Source organism: Agelaius tricolor, unplaced genomic scaffold (assembly GCF_023055355.1).
Source record: "Agelaius tricolor isolate 1412-34295 unplaced genomic scaffold, bAgeTri1.0.p SCAF_9, whole genome shotgun sequence".
In the NCBI taxonomy this organism is placed as follows: Eukaryota; Metazoa; Chordata; class Aves; order Passeriformes; family Icteridae; genus Agelaius; species Agelaius tricolor.
The window spans coordinates 12,524,738-12,538,605 of record NW_027269269.1 but is presented as its reverse complement, the minus strand read 5'-3'; the positions used below and the strand labels follow the sequence as shown (position 1 = coordinate 12,538,605).

At 41.6% G+C, this 13,868-nt stretch overlaps 1 protein-coding gene across 9 annotated transcripts in view; it reads left to right on the top strand.

Moving 5' to 3' along the window:
- Positions 1 to 13,868, top strand: part of FAT3 (FAT atypical cadherin 3) — a 403,498-nt gene that overhangs the window by 345,924 nt on the left and 43,706 nt on the right. For all 9 annotated transcript variants that reach the window (XM_071432782.1, XM_071432789.1, XM_071432787.1 and 6 more), the window contains 6 exons: positions 3,265 to 3,654; positions 5,908 to 6,122; positions 6,878 to 7,015; positions 9,638 to 9,781; positions 10,334 to 10,531; positions 13,044 to 13,842. In XM_071432782.1, the coding sequence (XP_071288883.1) occupies positions 3,265 to 3,654; positions 5,908 to 6,122; positions 6,878 to 7,015; positions 9,638 to 9,781; positions 10,334 to 10,531; positions 13,044 to 13,842 (1,884 nt within the window). The remainder of the gene's footprint in view (positions 1 to 3,264; positions 3,655 to 5,907; positions 6,123 to 6,877; positions 7,016 to 9,637; positions 9,782 to 10,333; positions 10,532 to 13,043; positions 13,843 to 13,868) is intronic.

Genomic DNA, 13,868 nt, shown 5'->3' with positions numbered 1-13,868 from the left:
ACAAAACAGTTTGCAAACATTAACCCCCCAAGAGCTGTAGGCAAGCAGTGTGGGAGGATTGCTCTCTTTACCACTGCAGGAGCCATGGCATTGAAGCAGTTGTTTCCTTTCCATGGAAAGCATCTCCTTTAGAACAGACTCTACCATCACCTCTGTGGCTGGGATGACATTGACACACACGGGTGGACACTTCTCTCTCAGGAGAGGGTAGCCCCCGGACTAAAGCATTTTGAATTTCAATAGAAACAGCTTCCTACTTCACCTTTGCCTCATGCCCATTTCTCTCCCAGCCTTGGGTCAGAAAGCTCAGTAGAAACAGCTATTGATGTAACAAACACTTTCTTTCGAGTGCTGTTTCTGCCACAGTTTTTCAATGATACTACTCTTAAGAAGCAAGTGTTAAATTCCACCCTTCAAAACACTCTATGAGAGGGTGAGCTCACTGCTCAGATCTCCCTCTGTATGTCTCCTGTTTTTTCTCCTTTTGGCATTTGGGCCAAAAGCCACTAAGGGTTGGTATCTGTATACCCACTCAGGTTTTCTGACCTAATCTTCTGTCTCTTCTTGGCACTTTCACCTGTAAGAGTTTTTCTTTCATGTCCCATGGGAAAAATAAGACTGTTCTCTTCATCATACCAGACTGGTACAAGATAACCTATGTCTCTGGAACTTCTGTATTCCTCTCTCATTTTCCAGGAAGGAAAAATAAAAGCACTTTCCTTCAAGATTTTACTGTCTCTATTTCTGCCTAAAAATCCCATATATTAGAGTGAGCAACCAGAACACCATAATCTATATCTGATCTGTCTCCATTGTAGGAGCAGCAGTAATGGCTTACAAAAAACATTAATATTTTGTTAATTCATGGACATCACTTTTAGGAAGTAGAATACAAGAAGAGGGGCTGGATTATATGTCAGATTGCCTTTACTGGAGTTATTACCTCCTGTACATAAACTTGCCCTCTGTGGTGTCGCATGCACCAAATTCTCTCTCCCCACTCCCCATTGCAAGATACACTTGCTGAAGTTTCCTGGTGTTTCAAGGCACAAGGCATCCATTGGCCATTTCCTTTCTGGCTGTTTGTGCTCTCAAGGACTGTGGTATATGAATCTTCTGTCTTGTGCCCAGGTGTGCTGTAGTGAGTATCAAAAAGGGAGTTTGTGCCAGAGAAAACTGCAAACCAGACTAAGGCTGTCCTGCAGTTACAGACGAGTAGAAGGTGTGTGTTAGGGCCCCTGCCTCAGAGGAGTGTTTGATACTGTGTAGAAACTGGCAGGCACCAAGAGTGGCTGGTGCAGAATACGAAATAGTTTTACCCTTAAAACTCATGTGTAGGTTGGGTGCTCAGCAGCATGCTCTGAATGAAGGAGAAAAAAATTCCCATTTTCCAGCATCCCTGAGGATCAGCTGTTATTACTAACTCATTAATTGTTATAGTCATGTCTGTCCATTTTTTGTAAGTAGAAGTTCATGGAGGATGTGTAGCTGAAGGAGATCCTCCCCAGATGGAAACGTAGATATCTCCAACCATTCACGCTCTGAAAATCTTCCACTTTCTAGAGGGTTTTACTACTTTTTCGTGTTTGTCAGTTTGGTTGACTGTCAGCTGGCAGAGTATTTGGATATATGTATCAAGAGACTAAGGAAAGGGGTGAGTGTGCTCTCCAGCAGCTGTAGGGTATTCAAAGCCTTCGTGTTTTAGCATGAAGGAATTTCCTGTGAATTTGTGGGCTCAGTTCCTCCCCTGTAGGACAGAAGTCAGTTCCTTGATTGCCTTGCTGTTTTGCTGAAGGTGGGACATGTTATTTTTCATATTTGTGATGCCAGGGTGAATAAAGAGGCTTTGCTGTGATTAAAAAACCAAACCAAAACAACTCAAAAAACCTAACAGCCTAGTTCACTGCAATATTGCCATTGAATTTGTTCCGTATTTTAAAGACATTTGAACCTTTTAAATATGCTCTAGTGTCTCAAGCACCGCATAAAAACTTTATTCTCTGAAGAGCCAAATAATAATTCCTAATGCCCTTCAAGTAGGGTCTGAGACTTTGTAGTTGCTCTAGCTTTTATGTGCGTGTGATTGAACAAAGAGTCTCCCAGCTCCCCCTTGTGTGGATGCTCAACTCCTGCTACATCAAGCAGAAAACAACTGTGATTTGTGCTGCTTTTGATCAGACATTTCTACAATGCTTTGCTGCTGGAAAGCAGAATAATACTGTCACAAATTTTAAATTAACAAAATATGCCTAGAAGGGATTGGTAGCTCTTGTTCATCTGATTAATGTCAGGCTTGTAAAGTCTGTTCTCCCACAAAAACAGCAGCAAATGCTCAAGTGAGAGATGTTAAAAACAGAGATTCTCCATTTTAGTGGATCTTTGTGTTTTAGTTATAATCTCTTACTGAAGCACCCAGGTCGAAATCACAAAATCAACTAGCATCAAGGGAGTTGAATTAGCTTATATCTGTGTTCACTTTTAATTAGATTTGAAATGGCTATCCCACTCTAGTGCAGAAACCAAGTCAGTACCATCCCCTCAGGCGTTATTACTGACAACAACCTTAGCATAGATCTGCATATTCAGCAGTTGGGTGCATAGGTGCTTTGTATTGGGAAATACGGGCAGGATTTTAAAAACACAGGATCCCCTTTTTACAACTCAGTTTTTGCTCTTAGGCTGGGGAACAGAGGGACTTTCCTTTTTTAAAATGTTCATATTCTGGCAGGAGTTTTTTGATGCAGCTTTTGTTTAACAGGTATCATCTTACGATAATATTTTTCTGCTCAACAGTGGAATCAAGGCAGCACTGGTAGCAAGAACATTCTGTGCCACCTGATGTATTTCTACGGGTTTATTTTCCCCTTATGTACATTTCTATTCCTTCAAGATGTGCTCTGAGACATTTCCAATTTCAGCATTCTGTTTGTCTCATCTAATTCAATTATAAACTTTTCTGGGCAAGGACCATATCTGGGTTCTGCTTTCAAGTTTCAGTATCCAACAGTTTTGCACAGTAATCTTTAAAAAAAAGTATCATGATGAGGGAAGGAACTTAACTTATCCACAGGGATTTGTCATGTGGGAAGAGCATGCCCTAACGTCCCAGCTTTCAGCAATATTGTACCCACAGGCACTCCTACCTCTACCCTCACTGGAAATGCTCAGTGTGATAGCAGATTTTGCTTAGGGTTTCTTTTAGATGGGGAGAGATTTTTCTTCTCTTTATTTCTCATTTTCATTTCCCATTTGCTTCTCTTTCAGGCGTGAACAGAAAAGTCACCTATTCCCTGTCAGACTCTGCAGATGGTTACTTCTCAGTTGACCGGTCATCAGGAATCATTATTTTGGAGCATCCACTTGATAGGGAGCTTCAGTCCTCCTATAACATCACTGTAAAGGCCTCAGATCAAAGCATTGTCCTGACCTTATCCTCGTTTGCCACCGTTACCATTACAGTGCTGGACATTAATGACAACCCTCCCGTGTTCGAAAGAAGAGATTATCTTGTGACAGTACCTGAAGACACCTCACCTGGCACCGAGGTCCTTTCTGTTTTTGCTACAAGCCAAGACATTGGTACAAATGCTGAGATTGCCTATCTCATCAGATCAGGAAATGAGAAAGGGAAGTTCAAGATTAACTCAAAAACAGGTTTGTAAAGTGGCTCTTACTTGCAGTGCTAAATTAACGCATCAGAAAAACATGAGTGCTTTGGGGAAGGCTCTTGGACCAAAAGACTTCCAAGGCCAGAGTCTCACAGCTTATCATTGTGTAATTAACTACCCAGTTAAAAAGCAATTTTAGGTTGGAGAGTGATGTCAGCTATGGTCACACATGGCTGCCCCAGCTCAAGTGGAGAATACTTTTCTCCATTAGTAAGTCTGTCGAAACCAATATAGATGTGACAACCTATTAGCCAAACTGTGCAAAACACTTCGGAACACTTGCAGTGTTCTCTTGCTTACCAGCTGAGTACAGCCTCAACTGTCTGCCCCTTAGAAAGCATCAGCCAGTGCTACTAGGACCTGTTAGGACCAATTCAGTCCTAATACGTGATTGCCATTTATGTAGCTATATGCAGCTTCCCTGACTTAGGTTGTTATGATTTGTCTTTTTGATTTCAGCCATGGCTTGGGTTGAAGTCTTTTTGGTTATACATCACAAATTTCAGAAGTCCACCACTGCTTCTCTATGAGAAATACCAAACAGAGGTATCAAATTTGGTGTAAATGGCTCCTTTTCTCTGAATTTCCTTAGCGGGATATATTCTTCATCCTCACTGAGTTTTTATTTCATCAACTGTAATCTGTTTCTTCTATTCTTCCTGTAGTGGATCCCCTTCTTCTCATAGCATTCAGGATGACCAGTACAAATCTGACACCTGAGTCTGAGAGCAAAGCAGTCTTGATTATAAAAGCTGAAGAGAACACTTCTTTGGGTGCAACTGTAATAGCCAGTAACATGAAAAATCTCAAAATTATGCATTGTGTCATTTCTATAATTGTGTGCAAAAATGGCTCTTCACTCTGCGGAGGCTGCTGCCTCTCATGTGAGGGACTTAACTGTGTGTTGTCTGTCATCTTCGTCATGTTGATTAGAGCTAGAAAAATTTAAACATAAATATGCCTAGGCAGCGATACTTAACTTCACATTTGACAATGAAACCAAGGAAATAAATCAATAAAAACCCACAATGAAGCTTAATCACACAGAAAAAAACCCCACCAAAACTAAAACTATATTATTCATTAATGCGTGACAGCTCCATTATTATCCATTTAGAGGCAGGAGCTCAGTTTCTAGACAGCAGAGTGGTGATGTAGCATGCCTGATCAGAGCTTGAAAAATAATGTCCTTCACACCATTCATCAGTGGGACCTAACTCTCTGCTAGCCCCTTGGGAGCTTCTCTTTAGGGCTCCTGCTTTCAGCAAGTCATGCTGAAAGGTGGAATTCATTTGGAGAGAGCCCAGACAAGATTAAGAGGAGTAATCTGAGGTCTGTAAAATGTGACTTAACAGGAAAGACTGAAGGAATTAAGGCTGTTTAAGCTAGAAAAGAGGAGACATGCTGTTAGTTTTCATGCCTATAGAAATTACCTGTGAAGAAGAGGGAAATAAACTGTAGTCCATGCCTAGTCTACAGTGAATGGGTTTAAATTACATTTGGATTACTTTGGTAAAATTATAGGAAGAAATTCCTAGCTATAATGTATATTAAGGCCTGAAATACATTTCCTAAGAAGGTTAGGAAGCTGGAGGTTTGTAAGAACACTAGAAATCAGATCATATCTGTCCTAGAGGGAATCTGGGTGCATGCAGTGAATCAAGTTACAGAGAGTCTTAATTTTGGTTGTGTGGTGAAGTAACACAAATATTATAAACCTAGTTGAGTGGGGAAGTCTCTGTTTAATCACTTAAATGATAGACAACTGATTTCTCAGAGGTATTCATATCCTATTCATTTGTATTTAATTCATGAGAAGTTAATTGTGTGGGAGTGAATTTCTGTTGACTTGTCAGGGCTTATTTCCAGAGTCGGCATCCAATTCTCCCAAAGGCTCTGTGAATGAGATGGTAAATGGGTGAATATGGCCCCCACTTCTTCATCTATGATCTTCACATAATGAAAGCTATTTTCATGAGGAACCATTCATTGCCTCATGCCTTGTAAAGGTCCTTTCTGCAGAGGCAACCCAAGTGCAATTGGCATCATTCTTTAATCAAACGACAGCAGTAGAAATCTGAATAAACATTTTTATTGGATTGGGCAGTCTTACAGCTAGTGTTGTATGTGTGCCATGATGATAAATAGCATGCTGTACTGTTTACTACAGTCAAATCCCTTGCTCTGTGGCATCATTTACTTTTTGCCGGCTGTTGACATTCCCTCCTTTGCTTCGAAGGAGTGATTTCCATTGTCGAAGCTTTGGATTTTGAATCGTGCAAGGACTTCTACTTAGTAGTGGAGGCAAAGGACGGGGGAACGCCCGCCCTGAGCGCGGTGACGACGGTGAACGTGAACGTGACGGACGTCAACGACAACGCGCCCACCTTCAGCCAGGCTGTCTACAGCGCCGTCATCAGCGAGGACGCGGCCGTCGGCGACTCCGTGCTCATGGTGAGCGGGGCTGTGGGTGGCATTTACGTGTGATGAAGCCCCCTGCCCCTAAAAAACTGCTGCACTGCCTAATCATGATAATTACTACGTCTTGAGGCCCCCAAACCGTTTTATAGACAGTACTCTGTGCCTGCTACTGCTCCCCAAGCTGCTGTCAGTTTCTCCCCAAAAGAAAGTAGTAGTAGTACTGAGCCTTTCTTTTTAACCCTGTTATGCTGTCAGAGAGCAATAGCATATTTTAGGTGTTGCATTTTATGAGTCTGCTAGAAAGAAACAGGTTTTAATAGAAAGGCAGAATTCTACTTTTCAATGAAATAAAATCGTAGAGTCATAGGGTTGGATGAGATCTTAAAGATCATCTAGTTCCAACCCCCATGCTGTGCACAGGGACACCTTCCACTGCACCAGGCTGCTCAGAGCTCCAAATACATCGTATTTGTATAGTCTGGCATGCAGTGTGCCATCCCCAAACCTCACAATATTTTCACCTTGCAACTTGTAGATCCAGAGAGAGAGTGTTATATGGAATATTAAGATTAAAATATTCTGTATGTTTTCAGACTAGAATTTTGAAAGGGCCCAAGTGAAGCCTCCTAACAAAAACCTGTTGGATTGATGCTTTAGAGGTGTACAGTTCAGGTATAACTAGTCTGATGGAATGTGAAGTTTACTTTTTGGTGTGTTGAGCAATTAATGTATCATACAGATCACTTGATATTTGTTTTTCTAATTTTTTATTCTTCTCTCAAAAAAAGTTGATAGCAGAAGATCTGGACAGTCCTCCCAATGGTCAGATTCATTTTTCCATAGTGAATGGGGATCAAGACAATGAATTTTCAGTTGATCCTGTTCTGGGACTCGTGAAGGTTAAAAAGAAATTGGATAGAGAAAGGGTAAGACATGAGGGACTTCTTAACTTGCAATGACTTACAGATGTGCATCAATCTCCACTATGCTGCTAGCTTGTGTTGAAGGAGTTTCTTTTATACTCTGCAGCAATCAGCCTGAGATGCTCCAACGGGTCTTTCTAACGTTTCCCCACTTCTTTCCATGCCAGCCCTGTCCCCGGTGTTTCTACATGCCAACTGCTGCCACTCCCACCCTGCACCCACACATCAGCTGCATCAGGGGAGAGCAGCAGCACTGGATTTCCCCCGTGGTGCCAGCAGGAGCTGCTGCTGTGTTAATGAGCTGCCTCCTCTCCCCTTTGCGTGCAAGCACACATGTGCAGCCGTGTGTGCAACAGAGTGGTTACAAAATGCTCCAGATTGTGGCACCGAGGGCCGAGCTGAGACCTGAGCCATTAATTAGCGCTCTGCAAAACATGCCACTGGGGAGGGGATGTTATGAAGTGGCCAGGCTGTACCAAAAGTGAAAGAGTGCTTCATTAAATAGGTTCTGCTGCTTTGTTTGCTCACTCCATTATTCATTCAGGATTATTTATCACCATTTTGCCATAGCTAGCAATTAGCAGCTTTTGGGAAAAGAAACAAACAAGTGCAGTTGCCTGTGCTGCTAGCAGGGCAGAAGAGTGCTACATGGCTTCAGAAATCTTGCATCACATAAGGAAATCTGTGCCTCCTGCCTCTCAGCAATGCACCCACAAAACTGGGGAAGCAGATTGCTACCTTCAGAATATGGGCTCAGCTGGAGAAGCCCTTTACTGGAAGCAAACCTGCTTCTTAAAACAGTGGCAAAACCCCCCTCCTGTATTATCACTAAAGCAGGATTAAATTGTTTGTGTTTGGTGGTAGAATGACTTTACCACAGACTGACTAAAACGGGAGTAACAATGGCTGTGCATGTTACAAGTTGGCTGTAATAAAAGCACAGGCTGAGTTCCTTAATATGACTTTTTTCTAGATTCTGAAGTGCAGCTGAATTCAGACACACACACACACACCCTCACAAGAGTGTGCATGTGTTATGCCAGCTGTGTTAGGTCTGCATTTTCCAAAGTTTCCCTCAGTTAAAATAAGTTGTGATATTGTCTTTTTCTTTGCTTCCTTGGCACATTTCCTAGACACAGGTGTTTCTGACCCCTTCAGGGAAAATTATGTATGATGTTCCATCTGCTGTAGATCCCCAAAGGTAGTGCTGACTCCCAGGATTCAGTGGTTTAAGGGGACTTATTTCCAGAGCTGTAATCATACAGAGACCATGACTTTTGCCATCTACCTTTCTGGGATACATTGAAATGAAAGCAAACACAAAAAAAAACAAGTGGGAAAGATTCTACAAAACTTTCTGGTTTTAGCTAGCAGTGGAAATTAAGGTTAAAAAAAAAGATTAATTCTCTTACTTAAGTTACTCGACTTTCCATAGTTCAGGATTCCTCTTCCCTCCTGTGCCACTTTACCCCCACCAAATCACAGTCTATCTCCTCCATACAACCCCCAAAAAACATGTTGCCTTTTGCTTTGTCCCACATCCCAGAAGAGCCCCCTTATTTTGTGTGCTCGGTCTGAGCTCCTCCCTACCACAAAAAAAGCTGTCATTTTTCAAATGTATTTGGATTTCCTTCCCAAAAAAGCCCCTTTAACATTATCTTGTTCCCTTCTGCAGGGGCATGTTTTCCCCTTTCCAGCCCTGCACTGAGAGGGCGGAGCAGAGTGTTGTATCTGGCATGTTTCGCCCTTCTCTTGCTCCGCAGTGGGAGGATTCAGGGGCAGACGTGTCAGCAGCTTTCCCTGCAGAGCAAGGAGCAATGTACAGTAAAAAGTAGTTGTAAGACCTAAGGAAGCCAACATAAGGATGCAGTTTGGAAAATCCAACTGTCATCCATAAACTGTGCATAGACAGAGCTTTTGCAAGTTGTCACATATGCTCACACCTCACACACGGGCACATATGTGTGTAGAGGGCCTGTGGATGATGCACTGAACTGCCTGCACCGCACTGTTTGTGTCTGTTGCAAAAAAGCAGACTCAAGCCCACTTATCTTCTGCAGAGTGGTGGATAATATTCTGTTGCTACAGAGACTGTTGTCCTTCGTACTCCCAAATGTTTTCCAGTGTGTTTAAGCCAACTGCCTGTTAAGTTTTCCTTGGCTCTCCATCACCACTTTAGAAACAGTATGTGTCAAACTGATGCTGGCTCTAATAAGCAATTTATATATTATATATTTGTCTTGGAAACCAACTGTAAGATAAATAGAATCAGGTCACTTATCCCAGCGGACACCTAGGAGAGATGGAAATGTAAGCTTTCAGGACTAATGGCTGAGTTCAGATATTATCTGTCATTTATTTTCTGTCTGCCCCTTTATTTCAGGAATGCTTTATCTGATACAGTTATTTTAATACAATGAAGCTGTTATGTTTATTGGTAGCCTTATAAAACAGAAGTAGGGGCACAATGTGGCAATAAACAGGATAATATTATACTAAGGGCAGGAAGGCAATGAGGCCAAACAGCTTTCCTTAGAATATGGAAGGTGGTGCATTGAATGTGAAGAACCTGGGTTAAAATTTAGGACCGTTTTCACAATGATTTAATGTTTTCACCTTTTTCAGATATCTGGTTATTCATTAGTTGTCCAGGCAAGAGACAGTGGTACCCCTCCTTTGTCTTCATCTGTGACAGTCAATGTGGACATTTCTGACGTGAACGATAACAGCCCTGTGTTTACTCCAGCTAACTACACAGCTGTAATTCAAGTAAGTTTATCCTGCACATCAAAAACTTCTCTGACTTTTAAAATGCACAGGCATTTGGTTTCATTTAAGTACCTTTTGATGATCTATCTGCAAAACATGTATCAAGTGATCTTATCTAAAGGAAAATATAAACAAATCTTTCTTGAGTCTTTTGGTAAATTTCTGTTTGCTGAGGCTCCTTAAGCACAGCATCTGTCACACATTTTAATATTCATCCCTGCTGCACCAGGTACTCAAACCTCAAAATGTCTGCTCTGGGATAAGTTCACACTTCTTTATACCTTGCTCTGGGTGTGAGTCTTGACTTTTAGTCAGTCCTGATCAGACAGAGTATCAGAAAGAGCCCAGCAGGCCCTGGAGGTGTGGCAGGTACCTTCATCTCTGCTGCTGGTCCATGGGGCATAAGCGGTGTCAACAAAGCTCAGCTTGTGAAATGCCAGCTTGGGCAAAGAGCATTCAGTTGAATATTCACGATAGAAAAATGTGGTATTTTATGGTTGCAATATGTATCATTTTAATCCTTTTCTTTATACGCTGTGTATATGTGTAAAGGAAAATAAACCAGTGGGCACAAGCATTTTGCAGCTGGTAGTGACAGACAAAGACTCTTTTCACAATGGCCCCCCTTTTACCTTCACCATCCTCACTGGAAATGAAGAGGAGGAGTTTACACTGGACCCTCATGGCGTTTTGAGGTCTGCAGTCATCTTCAAGCACATGGTCTCAACTGAGTATGTGCTCTGCGTGCAGGTAAGGCTTGATTTTTACATCTGCACTCTACACTGAAACAAAAAAACCTCTTGGTGGTAGGTAACCTGTACTTTCCCTGTATGGGTTGTTTTTAATGGGCTGTATTCTACGAGTAAATACCATACATTCCAGTTTGCAAATGCACAATGCAGAATATTTTCTTTGATGTTCTTAAACCTGGTTTCATATAAATATAAATAGGTAGCCAGCCACCTTTCCAATTTCCGCGGCATGAAATGAATTTTCTGAGCAGCGACCGTTATGGTTTAAGATTTTCATCATTTTTTTCTGTAGCTAAGGAAGGAAAATGAGCAAAAATGCATTATATACATATAAATACACCCCAGAACAAGTGACTACGAAATACTGCTTTAGGAAGGAAAATAATTTCTGCTTTTAAGTCATAAATTTAATAATAAATTTTTGGAAGCCTTCCAAGAATTCATGAAATCACATTTCCAAGGTCAACTTAGCTTTTAAAGAATGTCAAAATAAGACATGCAATAGAAGTCCAGCTCAAACTTAGCTTTAGAATAATCGTTGAGAAGCTTTGTAACCAGGGTAATTTTGATTGCCAAAACCTGTAAATCCAAAAGTAATTTGTCCACATTTCTCAGGTCTGGCAGAGAAGATGTATTAGGGTTCAATAAATATGCAGGTCTAGGGAATGAACCTCTTCACTGAAATGAGCCATGGTCCCATAAGCTGTGTCTGAAATTCTTGCTTCCTCTACTTGCTTTGCTGGGGTTGATCTCTCTAAGCACAGCCTGTCTGTTCCTTTACAAGCACATTTAATGATGTTCACAGCAGTAGCATCCTTAGAGGCAATTGTTGGTTGCAATTCACAAAATATAGGCTCTGATGCTAACTAACAGTTCAAATCAAAGTTTTACAAGTTTGCCATTTAATATCCTTGAAACCTATTTTTCAGCCTTGTAGGGAAATAAAAAATCATCACCTTTCTTTCTTTCTTTCTTACCATGCCTTAATAGTAAAATATCCTGCTTTCTGGGTCATTTGCTAGCCAGAGTTCTAGTGTAGCCAAAACTGGGCATGAGAGTTAAATTTGAGCAGCATCCTCTGGGTTTAGAGATCCATATATTTCATATAAATGAAATATTAGACAGACCACCATGTCTGAGATGCACCAACATGCTCAGAAAACCATGCTGTTGGATTGTGGAGGCATGATTTCTCCCAGTATTATTTTCTTCAGGGATTTCTGCAGTGAAAACATATTTTATAGTTTCCTGTTGTGTTTAGACCATAGAAGTGTTTCTTTCCATCCATAAGCAGCCAGAGTGCTGCTTTCTCTTTTCCACTATCAGGTTTCTCCACTGTATGAGGTTTATTAAGAATTAATGTTAAAATAGAAAATGGAATGAGACCTAATCTCTTCTCTATGTACATGGGCATTTGTCTGCACACATATATAAAATATTTTTAAATACTCCACACAGCTCTTTTATGAGTAAAGATGAATAAATTTTAGAGTGTCTTCGAGTTACTAATGTGCTTGTAGTAGTGTCCATATTACTTTTGTCATCTTCCCATTTTTTCCTTCAGCTTGTAAATTTTCCTCCTGTGTCCAAATGCAAAGATCTTTGAACATGTCCTACATCTCTGCCTAGTGGCAGTTTAGTCTTCTGTTCCTCTCTGAAGCAAATAAATGTGTGGAGCAGTATATTTTGTAATAGGGACTGCAATAAAACATTTTTCTTATTGTAGGAAAGGACCCTGATTCAAGTTTGCACACCTTTCTGTCAAGATGGCCTTGGGTTTTTTTGTCATACTTGCTCTTTCACTCTCTATAAAAATAGTGCAAATGATGCTATAATACCTGCTCTGGGTCATCCAGTCATCTTTCCAACTGCAGTGCTGCTCTCATATTTTATCATTAGTAACAGCACAAGCACCTATTTCATTTTTGGAGGATGATAAATTTTATTTATTTCAAGCATGTTTCTTCAGGTTGCTTCAGGTAAAGAAGGACAGAATGCTGTAGAAAAATTCTGAACTCCCTCACATCCACACAAACTAAGCAGGGTGTGGAGTGCTTTGGAGCACACCAAGCAATGCAGAAGGCCGATATTTCACTGGAATTCAGTCTCTTCTCCAGGGTAGAAGTGACTCCAAACTGTGTTTGGAGAAGAATATACCATGTTGTTGGTATATTCTCCGTTGTGAAGATGACAAGTGATAGCTGTGGGATCCTGGGAACATTTCAGTTTGAGTAATGAGACATTCTACTGACACATTTCTCTCTGCAATCCACTTAGAGATCAGTGCTTCCCTAAAGAGTTTGTAAGTTCCACTGCTAGAAATGGCTGAGACACTTCTTTACATATGTATTTGGCAAATGCATTTGAGCATTCTTTTGAAAACTTCTTTCTAAAATTACTGATGCTGTGAGAATATACATAGCAAGAAGTTATGGTTGCAGGCTGTGTTCCGTGTGTGGTTTTATTTCTTATTTTTTTCTTTTTTTTTTTTTTTTTCCAAATTACATTAGGCAAAGGACTCTGGGAAGCCTCAGCAGGTTTCCCATACCTATGTTCAGGTGAGGGTTATTGAAGAGAGCATTCACAAACCAACCGCCATTCCACTGGAGATTTTCATTGTCACCATGGAAGATGATTTTCCCGGGGGCGTCATTGGGAAAATTCATGCCACAGATCAGGATGTGTACGATGTCCTCACATACACCCTAAAATCAGAGCAGAAAAGTTTGTTCAAGGTCAACAGCCACGATGGGAAGATCATCGCCCTCGGAGGGCTGGATAACGGCAAGTACGTCCTGAATGTCTCCGTGAGCGATGGCCGCTTCCAGGTGCCCATCGATGTTGTGGTCCACGTGGAGCAGCTGCTGCAAGAAATGCTGCAGAACACAGTCACCATCCGCTTCGAGAACGTTTCCCCAGAAGACTTCGTGGGCCTGCACATGCACGGGTTCAGGCGCACCCTGCGCAACGCGGTGCTCTCCCAGAAGCAGGACAGCCTGCACATCATCAGCATTCAGCCGGTGGCGGGCAGCAGCCAGCTGGACATGCTGTTTGCTGTTCAGATGCACAGCGGCGGCTTCTATAAGCCTGCCTTTTTGATCCAGAAGCTTACCAATGCGAGGAGACACTTGGAAAATGTGATTCGTATTTCTGCTATCTTGGAGAAGAATTGCTCCGGACTGGATTGTCAGGAACAACACTGTGAGCAAAGTCTGTCTATTGATTCACATTCCCTGATGACTTACAGCACGGCGCGAATTAGTTTTGTGTGCCCCCGCTTTTACAGGAATGTGCGCTGCATGTGCAATGGTGAGTACTGCCCCCTCTTCCCCTCC